Source organism: Epinephelus moara, chromosome 5 (genome assembly GCF_006386435.1).
Source record: "Epinephelus moara isolate mb chromosome 5, YSFRI_EMoa_1.0, whole genome shotgun sequence".
Lineage (NCBI taxonomy): Eukaryota > Metazoa > Chordata > Actinopteri > Perciformes > Serranidae > Epinephelus > Epinephelus moara.
Window position 1 is genome coordinate 9791458 of NC_065510.1, and position 24378 is coordinate 9815835.

The following is a 24378-nucleotide window of genomic DNA, read 5'->3' on the forward strand; positions in this document are numbered from 1 at the left end:
CCATCCCGCACTTCTTCTCAAGTCTGAAAACCGCTTCTACGTCCCACAGAACACGCGCAGGTGTTCGCACTCAACATACTTGATCGCAAAGTTATTATAGGCGGCGGTATTGCTTTGGCCGCACTGAGAAAACACTGGAAACACAAAGACACAAAACCTGTTTTCAACTCTAGAATCTAGATAAAATAAAATGCATGAGAAAATAAATGTAATGCTAATTCTTCCTTGACCAACCAGTCACAGCTGGATTGAGTCACACAGCACTGCAAATACACATGATGTGAAGTTGAAATTTTGAAGGTGAGCATGGTATTTAATTTAAAAGCACACGTGAACTACCAAGAAACTCTTTTCATGTAACCCTTCACACGGATAAATGTATGTCATTTTTGCTGAGGCATGTTTTGATGTTTTGGTTTGAGCCCTTTGACACACCCCTGACATACCTAAGCTTGGAGTATTTTTTCACATGGTTAATAACAGCCTATATAGCCTTATAGAAAGCTCCCACCTGAGAGACCCTACAAAAAGAAATTAGTTTGCCTCATTATGTTTCTTTCAAAGTAAGAGACACTGCTTTAAAATATTAGAGTCCCCGTTCACACCACAATCGGTTCTGCTTGTTGTGACTTTACTTACTGTTTGCAGAAGGGTGTATGTGCAGAGTTTGACGCTAGACGATCGCTTTTTCATTCATCTCCTGAAGGGGAACATTTCTCTGTGCTCACCTTAGATTGGAGTTTAAGACATGTGCATACAAGGACGATATCTTGGCATCACAACCTCTTTGGAGACAGATCGCGATCAAGTATGCGGTGTGCACAAGTGTGATGTTGAAAACTGAAACCTCCAGTGCGCACACACACTGAGAAAGGACTTTTCAGTGAAATGACAGGCATGTTGTGTCCAGAAGCTGAACTGCTGAATTGAAAAACATTTGCATATTCTTAGATTCAGGGGGTCTTGAAAAATATTCCATTACTCACTTTAAAGACCCTATGTGCGTAGGCCTGCAAAGTTTATCTTTAAGACTCATAGCGGCAGTATATGAGCTGTCTTTAGCGGCTCCCAAAATTAACCCATTGCATCTCATCATCTTGTTGTTATATTTCTGGCTACAAAACTGAGAAGCTGTGTGCAGCAAGAGAGACGGCTGCTCGTCCTAACACACTGTAGGCATACAAAACACTAATACATGAAAAAATAATCCATCAAAATGTTTTCATTTGAAAAGGAACCTTTAAAGTAGCTTCTATGCATGTTATCCAGAACACTTTAGGTGACATGCACCCTACCTCTGCCCTCTTGCTTTCACTTATGTTAACTTCATTCAGTGCAGTAAAAGCGTTTCTACGGTGACGTCAATCTGTATGTATGTATGCATACGTTTCTGACACTCCTGTTCCTGCTCCCAGCCCACCCAGGCAGCTACTAAACAAGGCCTGTGCACATACAGACACACAGTCAGTAGAAAGAGAACATGAACATACACATACTCCCTCACACTCCTTACTCTTTCTCACTCCTCCTCCTGTCCTCACTATCTCCCTCTCCCTCCTTATTCCCCACTGAAAGACAGAAGCCAGCTGAGAGGGAGCGTTAGGGGAGATAAAGTAATGGACAGAAAGGCAGAGAAAGATGACAGTCTTAATTCTCTTTTTCAATCATAAATCTCCACACTACGACCACAAACTGAGCTATCATCTCATTGAAACAACATTCCAAGGAGCTAAATGGAAATAACTTGTAAGAAATGTACTTGTTCTGTGTCTTTGGGGCGACAAATGCACAATTTATAGCCCCAGGATCAGTGGCAGTACATCTATGAAAGCTGAGCTTGAAATTAAAATATCATTTATTCTAAATCTGAGATCATTCTTTGCTTGGGTATTCTTCAGTTTTGGCTCAGTATATGACCACAGATACTGCGCTACACGGCTTTATGGTGCTAATAATAAAAGGTAGGTGTCACTTTATTTGAATAAAGACAAACCATAGCAAAGACACACGAACATACACACACGCATTGGCTTTTGTACAACAGTTATATATGCTCATGTATTCAGTCTATAGAGGTTTGTCCAAATCAGTGAATTGAAAATCAGAAAAGATATTGTCAGTATGTTCTAAACAGTCCTTCGTTTGCCAAAATACAAAAAGAGAAGGATGTTTTATTACAACTTAAAGTCTAAAAAACAACCAAAAAATTATTTACAACCTAAGTCAGCATTCACAGAGATTTGCAGTGGGGAACTGAGTATGTATACATCTGCGCTGAATACTTTTCCTGATGCTTAAACAGAAGTGTAAACTTAGACTAGCTGACTAGCACGGACTTGCAGTGGGGAACTCAGTCTCAGTCTGGGTATGGCAGCAGTGCAAACTCTCTCTTTGCATAACCATTACAACAGAGGCGGAAAGGGGCAACAAGAGGTGGAAATAAGGAAGGACACAAACAGGGGTTGTTTTGAAATGACAAGAAAAAGCTGGAGAAACTAACTAGGGATGTTCTTAAATAATTTTCCTGATGTTTCAACACTAAGTGTAAAGGTAGACTAATTGACTACTCTAGAAATAAGAAAACCCTCAAAAACAAATTGGAAATTTAGCACAAACTTACCTATAAGTTTAAACATTGTTCGGAAAAATATTGTGTATTAGAGCCATTTAAAATCATTAATCCTTTCTTTTTTTAATAACCAAATCTTATCTTAAATGCAGCTGACATTACCCTACATAAAATAGTGATTACGGAGGGTAGCTGTGTTTTATTGACTAGTCCACTAATCTTGCACATCCCTGATGCTAACAAACTGCTGCGACACAGGACGGCTACAAAAGCAACTAGAGCTTAAAATTAAAAAGTGAGAGGCCAACAAATGGTAGAATTGTTGGTGTCTGTGGCTGTTGATAATTAAATCTATAGTAAGTTGGATTTTAAATTGCATGCACAAAAAAATAAAATCTTGAAATATTTCAAAAGTTTTTAAGCTTGGGGGAGGTGGAAAAGGTTGTGTGTCTATTAAAGAGAAATGTGACTAAGTACAATGGAAATGGACTCATTTTATAAATGATGATATAGCATCACGACGTACTGTCACTACATAGGCCACTGTCAGTTCTCTTTGTCATCTCATGATGACTTTTAAAACACTCATGTATGCACACAGAGCGGTTACAAGAACTCCTCCAAGAGCAAAGAGCTGTAATAGTAGTTTGTTATGACTCTCTCTTTTCATTATTTCGTACACTCTCCATTATTATATATCCATAGTTTGACTGGCGCTCTTTCAATTACATAATCTTTTTGCGCCCTCTTCTTCTGACTGGAGAATTAATGCCATCTACTGCTTATCTTGATGAGTCAACTCCCTGCATTCAAACAACAGCAGTGGATGGAAAAGCGCATTTTCTTTTGGCAATTTTCTGAAAATTCCAATAAAATTTGACAGATACCTACAGCACAGGTTTTGACATTATAATAGCAAGGTAATCTATATGAAGTTTACAGTCCAGTCAGTGAGAGGCTGTGAGATCAAGCTTCAAAACAACACAAATCCAGCTGCCCCAAGACATGCTCCTTCTCAACTGCATCCAGTGAACGTTGGAAACATGGATTTGCATCCATGTCACAACCAAACCACATCTGCTGGACATTCCCAGTCATATCAACTGGGATGGGAGGCTAACATGCAAACAGCAGGAGCCAACAACCTTCCCCTCCCTCCCTTCTCATTAACTCTCCGTACATTCATTCATGCATTTATCACACACATAGTTTCACCTACACACACAAACTTAACTGCCTCTAGTCTCTGCTCTAGCCTCCTATATCCCACCCTCTACGGAGCCTCCATTTGCTCCCACCCAGTCATCTTCATCCTTCTCTGTCCAGTCACAGTATCCACTCCTCCTCCGAGGGTTGCACACTCAATTGCTGTCTGTGAAGCATGCTTCCTCTCTTTGCTTAGCTTACAGTAATACTCATGATGTCCTGCGTCTCCCTCCAGCCCTTTTCCATGAAACTTCCTCCTTTGGCCATTTCTCCTGTGCTTCCATCTAATTATCCCTCCCTTTCCTTCCTCATCCTCTCTCTGCGCCTGACCTTCCTAAATCTCACACACTGCACTTCCTCCAAACATCAACTCTTATAACTGCCTAATCCAACCCATGACTTCTTTAAAAGCTGACTCTCGTGTTGTCTCTATTTCCAGTCCAGTTTTTGCTCTCTCCCTGGCCTCCCTCTTGTATACTCCCTATATTTACCTTACTTAAGGCTTTTAGTGACCTTTGGTATTCTCTCTTCCACTCCCTCTTAAGTACGTCTTGTTTTCAAACCCAAGCAGAGCCCATCTATTGGGTTTAAGGCCAATTTTAGGTCACCATCCTCTACCCCCAGGATCTCCTCTCGCTGACCAAAGTGACTGCTTTGTTGTTTATCTGGAGTGACGGAGTAGCAGGGAACCCCTGCTACTTGGTCGATCCAAGTGAAAGACTTTCTCTTCAAACCGGAGGGGGTTGCCTGGGCGACAAGACAAAGGAAAGTAAAAAAAGAAAAAAAAAAGAGTGCATGTTTCCACTTCTGTTGCAGACAGAAGGATGGAGAGGATAGGAGTGGAGTGGAGGGGTAAAGGTAGAGTGGCAGGAGTGTCTGCCCCTCTGTTGCTTTGGGCAATCCATTAAAACGATCCCTCCATTAGACAAATGTGAGGGAGGAGGCCAGAGAAAATGGACCGGAGGGGTACAGAAAGGGTTGACTGATCTGGTGCAGGGTGGGGGGTGGAGGGGTAGTGTGACTAGCAGGGGACAGGCTGTGACAGAGTTGGGTCGGAATCAGGATTGGATATCAGCTGCTACAGAGGATGTTTTTATCCACTTGGACCAATTTGGCAGCAGTTTTAAGCATCTGGTGGGAACTTAAGATGAAGTACATTTTCTGTGCTTCTCTTTTGCACCTTGAGTCTAAATTTTGCAGACGTGGGCTCTCAAGGGTCTTTTTTACCTTGCAAGACATGTTAATTTCCTTAAAATGGTAAGCGAAGTGGTGTGAACGGTACATGAGATAGAATGTCAAAAATGGGGTAGAAAAAAATGTGAGCACTACAAACTGTTTAAAACAATCATGAAAGAGCGAGGCACAAAGGGGCCAAAAGATTTAGAATAGACTACGAGAGAGAGAGAGAGAGAGAGGGGAGGGATTGAAGAGTACAGGATATCATTAGCTTTCATGCCCAACGCAGGTGACTAGCACAGGAAGAATGGACTAAGTATCTCCTTCTCTCCCACTCTCTCCCAACAAGCAGGACCCATTCTAGAAATGGAAAGAGGGTCTAATAAAAGGTGTGTAGTGCTGGGAGATGTCCGGCTAGCCAGCTGCTTCACTTGTATAAGAGAATATTCAACTATAAATTAGCCTTAAGGCTTCCTCTGGCTAATTTGACAATGTTAATAGCACTCAAATGCTGTCTGTTTTTTATTTCAATATCAAGCAACTGCTTTACGTTTGAAGCGCTCCATAACTACTAGATGACACATACCCTTTTTCATGCTCTTTTACTACAGCCTTTATTATTTCCACTGAAAAAGACACACACCTATAATTTTTCCCATATTACTGTTCTTTTGTGTGCTGTGCATTTCAGGTCTAATTGAAATTAATTCAGATAATGAGTGAGCGTCTATAGAATTTTTAGCCAGTGCCTCCCCCTCTAGATCGAAATCCATTTGGTTAGAAATACAATACAGTCATTCTATCCATTGATTTGTGCTATCCTACATGTCATAGCCAAGCTACTATGACAGAGTACAGGTCGTAGGTCACAGCAGACCAATAAACTCAGCCGATGACTAGTTCACTGTCTGTGGTGATGCAGTGCGACTTGCCACACTGATCTGTTTTTTAATTCAGTCTTTTAAATCCTGTGTCTCAGTTCTTCCAGGTCTCTCTTTCTAACACAAACACAAAGCCAGCAAAGCCTCTACAAAGCTAGGCCTTGCCTGTAACACACAAGTTGCTGGATAACCAATAGGCTGGCAGTTGAGAAGGGGCCTTTGTTTATGTATGTTCAGCTGTTTTTTCTTACTCTCACTTTCCCAGACAGGTAATTCCAGTCCCCACACACAACTGCTCAGTCTCCCATGCGCACATGCAAACAGTTTTTGTTTAAAGGTGTCAGTCAACACACAGACTTTCGGAGCTGTAAATGTGAAATTTGGACTGGTAGAAAATAGTTTTGTGATTTTATATGCAAATGTAATTTCACTGTGTGGTTGGATTGTGGGCCTGAAAGAAAAAAACACCTGTAGTGACTAATCTACATCGTGAGTTGCTCAATGAGAGGAATGACTGGGTTCTTAGTCAGTGCATGTTAAATTATCCCAACATGTAAAATCAGTATGAAGAGTGAGTCTGCTCAGGACAGAGCAAAAGGTTTTGGGTAAGAACGTATAAGAAATGCCTCTTAAAACTCCTCCTTTCATTTAGCCCTTAAATTTTGATTCTTTATAAATCAAATTTATGCTTTATTTTTTCATGCCTGTAAGAAACTGTGCAAAAATAGTAAGTCAAATCTTTCTTTCACCTTTTCCATTTGCTTCATTAAGAAATTACCACTTACCCCAAAGCACAGCAGGAGACAACTACCGACCAAGCATTTTCCTAACCTGAGAAGCCTGTTAGGTGTGATGAAAGAAAAGCTTTTCCACTGCCTTGCTGAATGCGAAACTCTAGCTGTGCTGTTTCTATGTTGTGTGGTTCACTGCACTGCATTCGCTGTGTCAGAGTGCCCTCACATGTATTCTACACCCAGCACCAGTCCATGCACACTCTCGCTAAGTTTTGTTTGGCAGTGAGGCACAGATATCAAAGCATGGCTCACTCAGATAGTTACCAGCAGAGAACCCCCTGTCTGAAACAGAATATACCAAGCTCTAGGATAAAGTATGTCTGTTATTATAGAAGCCATGGCTATCTACTTTTATATAGCATCACACTTCCTTTTTTGTCACTTAACTGATTCTCTTGTCCAGAGCACTACATCGAGCAAAGATTTACGGTACTATGAATATGTGAATGTGAAGACAAACCTGCATCTTTAACAGCTACAGTCTTTAAACAGTCTGTTTATAAAATGAACTTGTGTCACCAGAATGATGTGAAAAGGGTAGATTTCTGTCTTGTTTCTTGCCCACAAGTTAAATTAACAGCCCAGAAAGCCAACCCAGGGTTATCTAGCCATCATGTTGTACCTATGCCTAGTTTAGACAAAGATTAGCCTGTTCCCACTGTAAGCCTTGTTACCTAGCTACATCAATATTTGTGTAGTTGACTAAAAGTAGACATGCCACAGTGCCTTAAGAAACACAGTCTGGGTAACTAACTATGCACAGCAGTTCACTAAGCTTGAGGCTACCCCGGTCCACACCACAGACTGCTGTTGTTCATTTACCTACTGTATGTGCGAACTGTGTGCACCACATCCACACTGCAGCTCTGTGGCAAGCACATAAAACACCCTGTCTCATTAGAATAGAACAAATGTGTTCACACATGCACAGACACTTTTGTCATGCCAGCCCCTGGACAGTCCCCTCCTTCTCTTAATTTGCCTCTAAAAACACCCCCATGGTGTTAAACACCTCGACCTCTATCCCTTTAACTTGGTGCTTGTGCATAGATAAAAGTCGAATAAAACGTGTGATTCATCTGCCTCTCCTGGTCGAGGATACACTACCACATACACAGTCTGTGACAATGACAAGTGGGGACATTTACCTGCCGCCGGGATGCGGTGCGCTCCGGGAACCGAAGGCAGCCTCTGAATGCCGGAAGAGGCGTTACTTCCTGGGGCTCGAGGCTGGTTCTCCGGGTGGTTGCTGTGAGCTCCAAGCGGTGCGCAACCGGCACCGTGCTGCTGCTGTGGATGTAGTTGCTGCTGCTGATGGTGGAGGTGGTGGTGGTGATGGTTAGATCCTATGACTCCGCTGCCGGTAATTCCATTCCCATTCCCACCACCGTACTGCTGGTAATATCCAGACCGAGAACGCGATCGAGTCCTTGGGGGCTCCATGGCCATTTGGTGGGGGTGGTGAAGTGGATGGAAGAGAAAAGAGGAGGACGCGGCTGGGGACTGTGGCGGAGAGCCGTTGGTGGATCCGGGCTGTACAAAGCCCCTAGCGCCGCTCTGGCTGTAACTATAGCCCCCGAGTCCTCTGCCCCCCTCCGCGCCCCCGTACTCTGTTCGCTCCGCCGACTCCGCCGCCCCCGCCTCGTCGAATAAATCAGCCCCTTTAGGGACAGGCTCCGGGGTGGAGGGCAGCCGGGGGCACACTCTAGGCTCCTGAGTCGTTGGCTGTCCAGCGGCTGCGATTGGCATTTCCTTTCGGGGGATTTCCTCTGTTTCTCTTTTTCTGCGTTTTTCCTCCGGTTTCCTCTCACAGAAGAAGCTCTTTAGCCACTGTGTGAAAACACAAAGTTGGAGAGAGGCTAACAGTCAAACTGGGCTCTTTGGTACTGTTCACACAAACACTTAACGTAAACCGCCTCTGCTTATTTAGATAAGCATGTGTGCTTTAACTTGGAGGTGTCTACTTCCCTCAAGTTTGTCGAAGTAACGTTACTAAACACAACGTGATTCCCCAAACTGGTTCAACAACTAACTAAACGACGTCCATTCGAGAAAACATCGATACTCTCTCACTTTTAACTGAACTCTACTGTGACCAAGAGGCAATAACTTGGGTTTAAAAATATCAGCTACTTCTACATGATAGTAGCGTTAAATATCATGGTTCACCGGCGACGTTTAGTTCACAACAGCCGAGCACCGAGTACGGCCGTGGCTCGCTAGCTCACAGGAGGCTAACGCTGGGGGGACATGCTAACGTTAGTGCGCATAGCATACTGTGGTAAACGCGTTATAACGCCTATTCTAACCGTATAACAACCGTGTTATCATACCCGATCGCTTTCTCACAACCGCATCATTCCCCAAGATGAGTTTAAGCCAACTTTACCCACTTTAACAACCATTTAAACTTGTTTAGCCAGTCTGCGTAATGTCGTTCACTAGCTTGGCAAGCCAAACCAACCCCTCCTCCTCCACCGACCAACACATAGAAAAATCCCGTAGCTAGCCACCCACGCCTCGAATCCCTTTAAATTGCTTGGTTAGTAGTAACAAAACAAAAAGGCTTTTTAAAAAACTTACTCGGGGTGATTTCACTGAGTTAGGGTGAACCGGTAATGTTTTCCCAGCTGGGAAGGGGCAAACGGCAAAGCGCACAGAGGAAGATAAAAAGTGGTCAACCTAAAATTACAAAGAAAGAACCACGGCTAAAATTAACACGATCTTAAGGAATGACCCCGCCTCTGAGTCTACCGCTGAAACCCGGTCTCATTTCCCTGCCCTGAGTAGTTTTTCACAACAACTTACCTTCAATGTGCTCTCCTCGACTGTACTCCTGACTCGGATCTGTCGATAATATGGTGAGCCCAGCGTGTGAGTGTATGCGAATGTGTGTGTATGCGCCCAGTGTTCGCTTGGTGTCAGCGTGAAATGTGACAGACCGTCAACGCTCAAGTCGGATTTCACCAGGCATGCCCAATCGATACTGGAAAACAGAAAGCGTTTGTAGTTGCTTTTAAGCACACGCCTCTCCAATACAGTCACTGAGAACAAAACAACACGAAACTCCATCTAAAAGTGTCCATTATGGTCTGTTTTCACCCACTTTACCTCAGAAACACGAGTTTACCGGCATTATGAACCGGTGGATGATCGGCGATCGATTATGCTTCCTGTTAAATCAGAAGCTGCGGATAGCAGAGAGGCAGGCTAAAAGGGGCTTTAAATTATTTATTTACAAATACCAAGCCTACCCATTGCAGCTGTTTCTTCTGGAGCCCGAAAGTTCGCCTTAAGAATAACTATTCGCTGTGTTTGCAAAAGTTGCGTGCCGTTTTACAGCGGCTAGAAAACAAGACGGAGACATAAAGAAAATAAATAGCCTAGTGACAAACGGGGAAAAAAGAGCACGTCTGAATTAAATTGGCCTAATTCAATTCTCACCATCAAGGCAAAAGGGAGGCGAGTCTGCTTGTGTGACACGCTGCTTGTGAGCAAAATATCTCAACGGATAGAACAAGTTTGTGCATGTGTCTTCACCCCCACGCTCAAATTTTTGCTCCTTCTTACATTAGTGAAATGTACTGAGATATGGCAAATTCTCACCAGCAATGAATGAAACCAGACTGTTTTTTGTGTCAAAGGTCAGGATATGGCCTGCACAGAAATGTATGTGTATGCCATATTGTGTTGATATTCTGTGCATCCTCTGTGCGAGTTTGTGAGGGGTGTGATGGATGACATGTGAAGGGAAACATGCATGTGATCTCTGTCTGCCTGTCCTCTCTCTTTCACACACACACCTAAAACCCATCCCAGTCTTTCTCACCTCCCATACTATATTCCCTTGGTCTTGTTCTCTCATTTCACACACACTCAACCCCAACCCATCAACACCACTCCTAATACACACACACACCCAACACACACACACATTCTCTCCTCATTACACTCCCTTTCCCTACTTTGATGATATGCAAATATCCCTCCCACCCTCCTTTCCTCCCTCCCTTCCTCCCTCCCTCCCTCCCTCAAGCAGCAAGCCTGCACACACACATACACATCACACACACTCACACACAGGCTAATGCACTGTGGCAGCGTCCACAGACAGGCGGGGAGGATCAATTTTTCACCCAGTGTGCTACCGATATTCATAAGATAAGGCCACAGAAGAGAGAGGAGAGAGTGAGGAAAGGGAGGGAGGAGAGAGAGAGAGAGGTGGGGGAAGGAAGGGGAGCAGCAGAGATGGGGATAAGGAAAATGGCGAGTGGGTGTAATGAAGGAGAGTCTGAAGAAAGGGTGTCCAGGAAAAAGGGTGAAGCAGAGTGAGAGGAGAGGGGAAGGAGGCTAGGGAGGATGAACACGGGTGAGAAAGTAGAGAGGGCGGGGAAGTCTCGTGGGTGTGCAGGAGGGTGGAGGCAGGATGAGTAAGTGGGTTAGGGGTGGTAGGAAAGGGGGATGGGGTGGAGAGAGGGCTCTGGGGGATGGGGTTGGGAATGGATGGGGTGGTAAGGGAAAACGAGGGATGGTGTGTGTGTGTGTGTGTGGAGGGGGGGTTATTTTGCTGACGTGCTCTCTTATTGGCTTGTTCAAACGCTGGGGGAGGGGCAGCCACAAACCATACTCTCACCAGCTGTAGGGAAGAGCAGAGAAACAAAGAGAGAGAGTGAGAGAGAGGAGGGAGGGGGGCAGATATGTGTTTTAATGTTGATATTCTGGTCTAATTAGATTCCTGTCTAAGTGGCGGAATGAATGGTGCTGATCAGATAGAAATGGGCGTAGTAGAAGAGGGCGCAGGCTTTTGTTTGAGTTGGAGAATTCTGTTTTTGGTGAGCATAAGGGGTTCTTGATCTATAATTCAATTTCACTTGAGAGACAGAGAGAAGCAAATTGCCAACACTGTCTCTTATGGACTCAAATTTGTTCGTATTGTGTAGAACAAGACTGAATGTCTTCTGAGAAGCAGCTGAATTTTAGGTGACACGTCATTCCTTTCATACCTTCCAGCGTTACCTAGCCTACTCATTACGCAATATGTTTTTGAATTCGATATGTGACAATAAGGCGTTTCAAATGATCCAAGTGGTTGAGCTTTGACACAAAGTTCACTACAAAAAGAAAAGCATATGGCCGTACACTCTGCAGCATCTACCTCGTCCATATGTATAAGTGTAAAAACATTGACCTGCCTTTAAACATGTCCATAAATTAAAAGAAAATTAAGTAGAATGCACGAACAGCATAGAAAACGAAATACCATTCCAGCACACACAAGAAGGCAGATTGAGAGCCATGTGTTTGTGGAGCCCAGCTGAACCCCGCCTGCTAAACCAGTCCGCTGGCTGTGACAGACTGACAGGCAGGGAAATAGAGAGGGTGGTGTGTGTGTGTGTGTGTGTGTGTGTGGTGTGTGTGTGTGTGTGTGTGTCAGAAGGGAACACAAGAAAAACAGAAGAGAAATTGAGACAAAGAGGCAGATTGACCAACGCAGACGGACACCAAAAATGAAACAGAAAGGAGAAGAGACAAACAGGAGAGCCACAGCGACATAGACAAACATCCAAAGAGAAAACGAGAGGGACGCACACTGTAGTCATACATGGAGAATGAGAGAGAGAGAGCAGAGAGTGGAGGAAGCCAAGCTTTCTGTGGCTTAGCCAGACTGGAGCGGTGGGACTTGGCTGGCTGTGGACCCTTGGCTTCACTATTAAAGCAAGGAAGAAAAAAAATCACAGTCAAAAAATGAAAAGGGCAAAGAGCTATGCCAAGAATGCACAGGCAAGAAGCAACACATTAGGTTCTTTCCTTCTGCCTGCCTCTCTGTTTCCCCAAGCAGATCTAAACAATAGGTGGGACCAGCCATGAGAACCCTACTGAGTGACTGAGGTCGACTCTCTAAGTTTGAAACTGTGTATAATAAGCGTATCATCCTCTTTATATACTGTTTTCCTTTTTCTGTTTTCTCCTAAGTAGCTTTAAGGCTGTTAAAATCACTTTATTCCAAACAGTTTGGCTGTGTCATATACTGTTTATTCTGTATCTGATTGTTCCAACTCTTGATGAAGCTTGACGTTTACTTAAGAAGAAAGAAAGAAGTGTTTTCAAGGCTTTGTCATTCAGTGAACTGGAAACATTTTAGATATCTTGTTCATCATTTTATACACATTTTCACCAAACTCAGTCTCACATTTTGAGGGCCTCTGAAAATATTGCAGTCTCCATTAGTCCTATATGGGGAGGCTGCGGCTCAGGAGGTAGTGCGGCTGTCTACCAATTGGAAGTGATAGGATAAAGTATCTTTGAGTAAGATACTGAATCCCCTCCCGATGATATCTGATGAGCAGGTTGTACCTTGTGTGGTAGCCTTGGCCACAGTGCATACATTTGTGTGAATGGTTCCTGCAGTGTTAGAATTGAATGTAAAGTTCAGCAGGTTTAATCAATGTTCGCTGCATGGCCTGAGTTTGTAATGACTGACTAACTAGTCGGTCACACTGTGTGGTCTCTAGTGTCACTGAAAAAGTTCTAGATCATTTATTACACTCTGGAAATATCCTTGTGTGTGTCGTGTTAGAACAAGGCAATTTTGCAGCCACACTAGTGTGCTGTACTAAGCGAGCCCCCCAGAGCAGTGCCAGCCAATTGAAGGCAATTTGACATAGTGGCCAAACCGTGGAACTACAACTTTGAGGTCTATCGCATGATGCCATTGGGCCTAAATATACTTTTTCCTACGGACTTATACTGGGAAAGAAATAACTTGTTTCACTATGAGCCATTCGATCTGATAACATTTAGAAAGTCCAGAGGAGCCGCACAATTAAATCACAACATTCCCATTCAAGTTAGTGAAGGGCTAAACTGGAAGTTAGCTGCTCGACCTACAGAAGTCTCTAGTGCACTTGCTTTATGTGGTGAACAATACTGAAGATTCGTGAAATTGTATACCCAGAAAGTTGAACTTTTTTGGCTTCATGCACCACTGAGCAACTTTCATAGGAATGAACCGGGCCCCACCTCCAATGCTGTATCCAGTTCTCTTTATAAAGTATATCCATGGCACTTAGGCACCGCAATGGTTTGAGCTAAATGCTAACATCATGTTCTACAAGTATGTTGTTGGCCGTGCTCAACATCTTAGTTTAGTGTGTTAGTATGCTAACATATAATCAGTAAAAATAAAATAGTATAGCTGAGGCTAGCGGAGGCTGATGGGAATGACATTAGTTTGCAGATATTTAGTCATAAACCAAAGTAGGCCTATAGCACACAGATGTGACCTGATCATGGAGCTAGAAGAAAATTCTGCTTCTCCACTTAGGCTATTGTAATTCATTCAGAGGGAGGCACAAATGTCTGTACCAAAATGATGCCAGTCCATCTGGTAGATAATGCAGTATTTCACTGAACAAGTCAAAATGGTGACCTGCTGGTGGTACTCAGTGAGAAGTATCAGATTTCTCGGTAATCCATCTAATAGTTGTATAGATGTTTTACTAAAAGCTATGGCAGCTCGAGAAGAAATATCAGAGCATCTTCAAAGTAAGTAAGATTCAGGGTAATTTATACTCCCTTTATGTACAAAAATAGTTTTAAAAGTAAACGTCACTGCCCTCAGACTTTCATTCGTCCTTTATGATGGCTTAGATACAGCCAATAGAAGGCACTTGAGGGCAGAGTCAAAAGTTTCACACAATGACAAACAAGGTAATGGTGGAGGACGTCGAAATATTGTACCTTTAAATGGAAGCAGCATTGTAGATGGCGGTGGTCTGTGCGGCCATTATGAACATATATCCTGACATGTGGACTGAGAATTCTTTTCACTATGTTACTGATTCATTCCGGTCCACCATTAATTCAATTTCTTCATTGTCTCCTACAGTTGTATCTCATTTGAACTACGCTGAGCTGCCTCCATGATCTTCTGGATCTTCTCAAGTTTTCAGAAAACATGCACAAATACAGATGAAATGAATGCAGACAGAATGAGTACAGACAGAAGGCTCTGTCCGTCTCCATCTCTAACGTTAAGCACAAATGAGCCCTTCATCCTCTGGGAACCATGAATATTTGTACAAAATTCCCTGGCCTTCCATCCAGTACTTGTTTTTTCAGTCTGGACCAAAATGGTGAACAGGCCGATTGCCTGAGCGACTTGCCAATAGCTGAGCTAAAAATGCATTAAATAATCTCAACTTGGCCTTTACTGTGTTTACTCTCTTTTGTTAAGCAGCTCTTGGAGTTAATAGTGTGTCAACAACAAATGGAGGGTAGAAGTTTAGTTCTTGGTATGTATGGCATGATGTGTATTTTAATGTGTGTGTATGGTATTTCAAGTGTTATGTTTGTTGTCATTTGGAGGGTTGGTAATGCATATCAGCCCTAAAGAGAATTGAAAGTCAGAGCGGCATCAACACCTGGGTAATTTATGCCACTGGCACATACACACACACACACACACACACACACACACACACACACACACACACACACACACACATAAACAAAGAACATTCCTCCATTGGTTTCTGCACAGACCATACAAAACAACAAAATATCCCATAATGCAATCTAACTGACCCAGCTACTCACAGCTTCTAATCATGTAATAGTTGCCATGCCATAATCATATCACCACATAGAGGCACGAGGGGACTTATAGGCTTTGCCAGATTAATAGTGAAAAACAAGGACTTATTTTCCTGACTTTTCCATCCGCTGATACCCTAAATAGAGGATTATAGCCTTTAGATCGTCTGACTCCAGAAAGGCCATCACAGAGGGGATATTTGTGGAAAACATACCCCAGAAATGGCTTGCCACACCATGGTGCACCAAAATATCCAACCGGCTGTGCCAGATGAGCACCACAATGGCTTTGACACAGGGAAGGGTGAGAGATTTTCTTTGGCTTGGATAGAAAAGCTTAAGCTGTTTCCCTTTCTGCGGTTAATGGTCTGGTGATTCAAAAGAAGCAAGGAAAAGTCATTGTGAAAACTGATATTTTCACAAATGACAATATCAGAGGAAAGCAAAAAAGTTCCTCAAACAGGTACCACAAAGTAAATCGCCATGTGGCGCTTTGGTTATCTTAATCTATCAAATGTTTGAAATGCTGCATGATTTTGTTTGCCATATGTCTTGTGTTGCGAGCCTGATTGTGTGTATGCAGCTGAGATGCAACCCCAAAGCCATGTCATATTCTGGGCTTGGGGGAGAAAGGAGGATGCCAAGAAATGAAACGTGATGACGAGTGGGTGTGTGTGAGTGAGTGGGGGGAAAGGAAGCCTTCCAAAGCCTCCTTTTTGCTCTGGTGTGTGTGTGTGTCTATGTGCGTGAGTGTACTTTCATGTGTATGCACATGTGATCAAGAGTGCATTTATGTGTGGGAAGAAGGAATCCTTCCAGCCGTTTTCTTTCCTGAGCCTCTTCCTGTGTCCCCCCCGCACACAATTCTCAAAGCCGGCGTCGGAGGGTTTGGCCTCGGCAAGATCCAACCCACCAGAGGAGACGGAGGAGAGGAGCCAGTGTTTCTCTCCCTCTCTCTATCTCTCTCCTCCGAGCTCTGTCTGTTTCCACCACTCACTGAATGTTACTATAAATCCTGTTCACACACACTCACACAAACATTCCCACATCCCTCCATCCAGTGTGTGTTGGTGTATCTCATATGACTTGGCAGAAGTGAACCATGCATATGTGCGTGCCAGTGCGGGAATGTGTGTGTTAAGAGTTTTGGCAGTTTTCTTAACGTAGCCTTACCAAAAGATCCACTGGGAAATGTGGTTTTAACGCCCCCTCTTCTTCTCTCCTCTTGTTTCCTTTCTCTCTCCATTTCACAATTACATTGCCTCTGTTTCTCCATGCTCTGCTCCCTCTTTCTCTTTAATTTCTCCTTTCTCTCTCAGTTCCTTTACATTCTCCTCTAATTCAACCTGTGGAAATCCTCTCTGCTTCTCCTTCTAGCCATTCCCTTTCGCTCTAATGACTCCAATCTCTGCTTTTTTTCCTCCTCTCTTGCATATTCACTATCTGTTCTCTATTAAAATAATGACATCATCATTTGCATAAAAAACATTGTAAGCTGTGCATGCATAGAGGCCTGCGATTCAGGATGTAACTCTCCTAGCGCTGTCCACACACAATGAATGCTGATGGAGAGACATGATAGGTTATCCTGTAGGGAAGGCTGGTCAGATGAAAATAGCTACTTGGTATTCCATCCCTCTGCAAAGCATGACACACAGGAGGCTGGCAAATATGCAAATGATGAAATACTTCATATATTTCATGGCCTTCTGAAGTTCATCAAGAACAGAAATGAGGTTTTTGTGATGCGTGAGGGCTGGGAAAATAAAACATCACAAGTGTTGTAATTTACATGGTTGTCGAGCATCCATGTATTTGAAAAGTAACTTAGTACTTTTACTCGAGTACTGTACTTGAGTACTTGTATTTTATTTGATTACTCCCATTTAAGGCCACTTTATACTTCTACTCCACCTCATCTCAGAGGGAAATATTGTACTTTTTTACTCCACTATATTCATCTGGCAGCTGCTACGATTTGAGGGTGAAAAGTTTTACAAATATGAATGTTTATTGTTATTGATTACAGTACCCAGCAGTGTATGAAGTCATTAAAATAAGTTATAAAAAAAAACTGACAAATGCTACTTGTTTGATGTAAAAATTAACATCAGACAAACTTTTAAATCAAATCAAATCAAAATAAAATAATGACATACAAATATGTAGCGATATAAAATGCACACAAATATAAAATAGAATAAAACCAGAAAGAACAAGTGCATGCATGTACACATGTATGTTTTAAGATTTGTCTTAAAAGTGTCAATGGAAGGGAAGCATTTGATTTTGATTCCTACATTACTAACGCCAACATCCCATTCTGATCATTTCATATTTGTACATTCAATTTAAGTGTTAGTATTGAATTTCAAGTTCCTCACACTTCTCCAGAAATTCACCCTTTTTACAGGAATACAATGATTTATTTATTTGTATTTAATTTTATTTCTTATTTATTTATTGTTTTAACATTAGTCCTGACCATTTGTATTTTAAACATGACTATTGCAGTCAAATTGCATTGTAACTTTTGGATACTTTCAGCTAGCAATTAGTTTTTGGCCTAATGTGTACATTGTATTTGTATTTGCTTTATATGTTTACCCATTCTCTAACACTGTAAATATGTATGGAAAAAAAGGTAAACAAGAAGCTTGATTTAAGTACTTCATTTTCTGCAATACATGCAGACTCTGACATCTTTGCTTTGGCACAATTTGCATCTACTTTTTGGCATTATTCATTATCTATGATCACCACCAAAAATATTCTTTTAGTTTCAATATCACTTACCATAAGTTTGCTTTTTGTATTTGTTACAACCAAAGATGATGAATTTGGTCTTTCATAAAGTTAGTGATTTTTTTTTTTTTTAAATAAACCAATTTCAAATTCTTACCATTACATTGTAAAATGTTTTATTCTGCAAATAAAATAGAGTTGAAGAGAGTACTCCAGCGATTTAGCACTACAGTCTTGTTACACTGTCAGACTAACAATAGGCAGTTAAAAGGAAAGACTAAAACTGATGCAGCAAAACCAGAGATATCTTTTTTTTTATTGTACGCATTCTTCTTATGTGTCAAAAAATGAAGCCTACACTGACAATAAAACTCGACAGCCAACAGTTCAGTCAAAGATTCAGGTGTGTTAAAAGACTATTTCACCCACAAAAATGACCATTTATATATAATAATTACTCACCACGTGTTACCTTGAATTCTTGAAGAAAACGTTGCTTTTCTGGCATGCCTCAACGATAGACGAAGAATCCAAAAAAGCAAACATTCTCTTATGAATGGAAGTTATCAGGGACCACATTTAATGATAGCAAACCTATATCGATCATCTGTTCTGGAAGTATAAGTCTCATTTATCCAGTCGTATGCTCTGTATTTCCCAAACACATATATTTACACTGAAATATTATGATATTAAACATTTCTGTCCATAAGTAAGGCACCCTGGGCGTGCCTGAGCATGCGCGTGCATGAGCTTCACTCAAGCAGAGTTCAAATGCACGCTTGTGCCCAGACACGCTACTCGTCAGTGCAGAGGCTGTTTGTACTGAAGTGTTTTAAATCATAAAATGCATATGTTTGGAAAGTACTGAGCATAGGACTCGTGTTCTTTGAGGGCATTTTTCTGCTGATACTTACAAAGTTTTACTAAAATTTGCTATACCAGAGTTTTATTTGTAATGGAGTCATTCTACCTTGAAGTATTGATACTTTTACTCAAGTAAAAGATCTGAATACTTCTTCCACCACTGTATTTTCCTGCCTGCTATCATGCAGTTGTACATCTCTTTGGGTAATTCATAAGCAAGAAACAAGTCCCATTGACAGTGATAGGGATCGAACCACACAGACGTTTGCCTGTCCTCCACAGTGACTCCAGCGACCCCGTTCTGCTCTGCGAAGTTCATCAGAGTTCATCTTCTTTGTCCCTGCTGAGCTGAGGCCGGCTACTGTCTCCATCCTTGTCTCACTCATCTCTCCTCACCCCTGTCCCTTCCCAGGTCTACTTCCATCACCTATCCCGAGGGGATAACTGCCTACACACACACACACACATACACGGATACACACACACCTCCCCCTCTCTCCCTCAAACCAACCCGACCTCACCCTGCCTCTCCCTCTGCTCTTTGGCTGAAGCCTCTTTATGTGATGTCATTGAGGAGAAGTACAGCCTTTTGGTGTGTGTGTGTATGGGGGAGTATAAAGGGGTGTATGGTGTGTGTCTGTGTGAGTCAGTGAGCGGGGGCGTGCATGTGTATGTGACAGGGAAAGAGAGAGAGAGAAAGAGGATCGACAGAAAGAAGGAAAGAAAGGCACAAGTGTCAGGTTTCTCTTCTCAATTCAGAGGCTCAACTTGTTTTTAATCTAGAAAAGAGGGTGAAAACAGCAGGAAAGGAGAGAAGATAGCTGGGAACTTGAGCTGGTGACAGCTGTTTTGTCCCTTCTCTCCTCACCCCTCTTTCATTCTCTCTCCCTCTTTCTGTCTCTTTCTACAGAGTCATGGCTGCGTACCCAAAGCGTTTGTATAAACATATATACAACCGTCCACAAAATGATGCCTATTTACGTGGCCTTAAATCTGTTATCATAATGAAAAGATGTGATTAGAGATGCTGCCTGTCCCCTTTTTTTTTTCTCCTCCGATAATATATGGCTTTTCAAATCACATCTTTCTCTTCCTGTGACGTCTCACTCACCACATCCTGGTTTTGACTTCACAAGACGCCGACATATCTGCAGTTTAACGGTTTTCCTGTCAAATTTCAGTTCACACACATATGCTCACATATGCTCTTGCGGCATATATTTTCTCACAACGCCAGCTCAAAGTGCAACCACACTGTACGTTAAATAATTATATACCATCATGGTAGGCTACTGTCCAATCTGTGGGAAGCCCGTCTACTTTGGTGAGTGTGACCTCTTTAATTTTTTACTCAATATGTCTGTCTTCCTCTGTCTGTCTGGCATTTTTTTCTCTGGCCTTGTTACCCTGATTTCTCTGTCTGTCTCTCAGTGTCTTACATTTACTTGTTTCATTTGAACAGGAAAAAGTGTTAATGAGAATGTTCTGGTTGTAATGATAATATATATATTTTAAAGATCACAAAAGTAACAAGGTAAATGGGATTAAAAAAAAGTAATAAACGTGAAAATGTCCTCATAATATTAATGATAAACCTTTTAACCTGCCAAACACAGGTGCAGCTAATAATGTTAACGATGGCTGCATTCCATTTAGATGTATCAATATTAGGACCCTGTTATTATGCTGACTGGAACAGAGACATCGTTAACATTATTTGTTACACCTGTGCTTTTCCCTCTATGACAAGTTAATATGGGCCTATCTGCTTTGAAAAAGGGGCTTTGATATTTATTCAGATATGTGCTACGCAGGTTTTGGAGGTCTATTTGCTGATATGTCTGGCTCTATTCTCTGTTCGGAGGACAAAAAGAAGGCCTTTCTGTCTGGCTTTCTCATTCTCTTTTCGAGCACACGCACACACACTACATATACATGCACACACACACAAATGTACGCACATGTATCCATGATAACAACAGGATGTGGGTCTAGCCAAACGAGCTTGCACGCTGCTCTCTGGGTTTCCTCCTCACCTTCTGTCTCTTTTAGTTGAGTCCCCTCTCACACTCAGATCTCACTATTAAAAGCACAGCTCCTAAAGCAACTGTTTCTAGTCTATTGTTGTTGTTCTGGTTGCTCTTGTTTTATAGCTAGTTATTTTTTTACTTTTTAATTTTTTTATTCACGTGCCAGCTAAGTTCAAATTCTCTGATGTGACCTGGCCTACTTAGCTCATTTCCTCCACCACTACACCCCCTGGTTCAGCGAACTGATGAGAGTAGCAGTCTATATTCTGAACCAGACACTTGAATCTCACTCCTTGTGAATTTATGTGTGCCAAGGCAAAATTCCTCTGACTTATTGTGAAATAGGCTATAATAGACTGTATAAAATTATGGACATAGCTACCGTGACGCCAGCCATTGGTTTGTGGACTACCATTTTGAAGCCTCGGGTTCTGCATTTCAGCAGTTGCCATCTTGGTTTTTTGGAGCCAGAAGTGACACCTCACAATTAGCCTGTCGCTCAAGCTCTTAAATTTACATAATTTTAAGCCTTTATGAAATGTAAACAAGTGAGTTATATAAACATTTACCTACCATACAGTTGTCCAGAACGCTGAAATCAGCCATGAAAACCCAAAACCCGTTTTTTAACATGTTTATATTTGCTGTAAAGCTGGGCATTTTAACATGGGGGTCTATGGGGATTGACGCGTTTCGAGAGCCTGCCTCAAGTGGCCACTCAAGGAATTGCAGTTTGTGGCAGTTCAGCACTGGCTTCATTTTTTTAAGATATAGATTTTTTAGGCTATTTGCCTTCATTTGATAGGGCAGATATAGTATGAAAGGGGGAGACATAAGGGGGATGACATGAAGCAAAGGGCCATGGATTGGAATCAAGCCTGCGGCTGCTGTGGCAAGGACACGGCCTTTGTACACGGAGCACCTGCTCTACCAGGTGAGCTAGTGGGTGACCTGTTGGCTTCATTTTCCAGGGCTGGGGATTGCAGCTTGTGAAATATCCATAAACAAGTACAAGTTCACAATAGCTGCGACCACATATGCCACATGCATCCATGCATTGCCCTTCTTTGCCAGTTGGCACGAACAGTTAATCAGCTGTTCTTTGGCTCGTGACCAATCTTTCCACAAAATCTTGGACATGTCTGTGGTTCCATATGGAAGTTCTGGGCCTTTATGACGTAGGCCACTCCCATTGCCTCCATCCTGTTTAGCCAATTGGCATGAACACAAATATACACCTTCACACACACCCACACACACTTGACCTCCATGCTAAATATCAACCTCCTGGGGGAAAAACTGTGGCGGCCAAGGGTGGGGAAATTTTTGTAGGCTGACCATACCACAATGGAGTGTGCTACAGAGCTGCTGGTGGCAGCTAAAAAAACACCATCCCACATATGTCCTAATTTTCTTTGCTGCAGGTGAGAAGAAGAGGTCCTTAGGGAGGGACTACCACCCTCTTTGTCTCAAGTGCCAAAAGTGCAACAGACAACTCACAGCTGGACAACATGCTGAGGTATATGAGGACAAAATATAAGGAAAATAGCATAAGAATGATTGAATGAATGTGTCGGAAGATGCAATAAACATGTCCTGCTTACTGTGTTTCAGTATGATGAGAAGCCATACTGCTCACACTGCTACCTGAAGATGTTTGGGCCAAGAGGTACTGCCTTCCCACTGTGAAATCATACATACCCGAACACACACACACACACACACACACACGAACACACACTGGCACCCACATGCAATCTCTGAATGTCTTTTCCCTGTGTGAATCTTTCTTGACAGGTAACAGGTGACTGGTGTCGCCGTGGCACAGTGCAGCTCCTTCACAGAAGACACCAGACTGAGCCAACATGGACCAGCGCTGACATACAAAAGACACACAGGGCCTGTTTACTGGCCGAAAAATTAGTAAATTTATAAATAAATATGGATGATACAGAGATATTTAACAGTCCATCCACTTCAGTCATTTACACTTCCACAAAATTAATTATTTGTAAATGTGTGATGACCACTTGATGCCACGTGTGTGTGATTGTTCACTTTTATAATGTAATTGAATTTTGTATATTGTAAGTCAGTATTAATAAATGCATTTTTTTAAACATTCCAATGTCAAACCCTGGTGGATGTCTCTGTCTCTGTGGTGGACGGTGTAATCAGGAGCCCACATGCTCATATCTGGGCACGCAGGGTGGATGTATTTGCACGCAAACTAACAAATGCTCTAATCACCGACAACACACATGCACGTAAAAAAAAATGAGTTGAGCTAGAGGGTTCTCCCTCTCTCCCTCATCGAGCAGCCAGGGGAAAGGAGAAGGAAGGAAGGAGGAATGGATGAGGGTGGTTGCTGTTGGCAGGGTAAACCAGATCTTATGCCAGCAGAATCTGCTGGAATGGGTGCTACAGTGAGGCGGATCTCAAGCACTCACACACGCACACACATGTTCATGTACACTGCTGCCCCTGAAGCAGTGTGCCTTGACTGCTGCAGGGGCTTGTCACCCAGTGGTGGGTGAAGTACACTGACACACACACATATACACACACATAGAGAAAGAGGTGTGCTGATGTGCTTCTCTGTAAAGTGTCATGTGTCACACGAGTGACATTTCAGGTATTTGTCCTTGGATGATGGAGGGATACAGAAGTAAAGGGTATAAATGATAAAGGAGGCAGAGGCAGCATGGAGAAAGCTAATGGACAAAGAGAGAGAGAGGGCTGATGGGATTATTTTAACATGTAGCAAAGAGCTAGCAGAGGGAAGCCTGTGTGTCTCACCAGCGTGTCTTTGAACCTGTCCGTCTCCCTCTCATCCGCCCAGATCCCTCCTTCATCCTCCCTCCTCTTCTGTCCCTGCACTCTCCTCCTCCCTCCTCCCTCCATGTCTCCTTCACCCCCTAACCCCCTACCTTGATAGATCACATGACTGCTGTGATACCAGCTGGCTGACTGCTCATTTGCATGTGTTTCAGCTACATTCTCTTATTAGGGAGAGGGATGGTGACGGAGGGGCCGAGTTATAGGTGGAGAGGGGCTGAGGGTTAAGGGAGAGTGGAGTGCTGTGGGGAGCGCTGGGTGATTGAGGGGCACTGTGAGAATTGAAAGAAAAGAGGGAGAGACCATGAATTTATAGGGGAGACAGGAAGGGAGAGGGGAAAGTAGAGGAATAAAAATCACTGCATTAAGCCTGGCAAAGTTAAAGCAGGGCTCTCCCACCTGCACTGGGTCCAAACTGAAGAGAGGAGCTTGAAAGAATTCGTCAATGTCTTTCCATGTGGTGGTTGCACCAGGCCTATCTATGGTTACAATCAGAGAGATTCTGTAGGCAGCCTCAGAATCAGGCCTCTGGTGACACTTAATGAGGAACAGATAAATTAAGGAGAATCATTTTACATCAAAGACAAAAAAAGAATGAATGAAGTATGTTTCTATTGAGAGTCTTTTTGCATGTGGACTCAACACTTTGCCATAACCTCCATTTCTGTGTCGCTGTC

General features: G+C 42.7%; 2 protein-coding genes across 2 annotated transcripts in view; one reads left to right on the forward strand and one right to left on the reverse strand.

Moving 5' to 3' along the window:
• rnf38 (ring finger protein 38) overlaps positions 1–9568 on the reverse strand; it is a 28068-nt gene extending 18500 nt beyond the window's left edge. Inside the window, exons 1-2 of the mRNA XM_050045188.1 lie at positions 9435–9568; positions 7775–8456 (exon numbers count right to left, since the gene is read on the reverse strand). Coding sequence (XP_049901145.1) covers positions 7775–8375 — 601 coding nt within the window. The 5' untranslated portion in view covers positions 8376–8456; positions 9435–9568. The remainder of the gene's footprint in view (positions 1–7774; positions 8457–9434) is intronic.
• Positions 9569–19599: 10031 nt separating this feature from the next.
• Positions 19600–22986, forward strand: zgc:195282 (uncharacterized protein LOC100192223 homolog). Its single transcript, XM_050044770.1, has 4 exons — positions 19600–20157; positions 22288–22382; positions 22478–22532; positions 22661–22986. Exons 1-4 carry the CDS (start codon positions 20115–20117, stop codon positions 22669–22671), a joined length of 204 nt encoding a protein of 67 aa, XP_049900727.1. The 5' UTR covers positions 19600–20114; the 3' UTR covers positions 22672–22986.
• The last annotated feature ends 1392 nt before the right edge of the window (positions 22987–24378 follow it).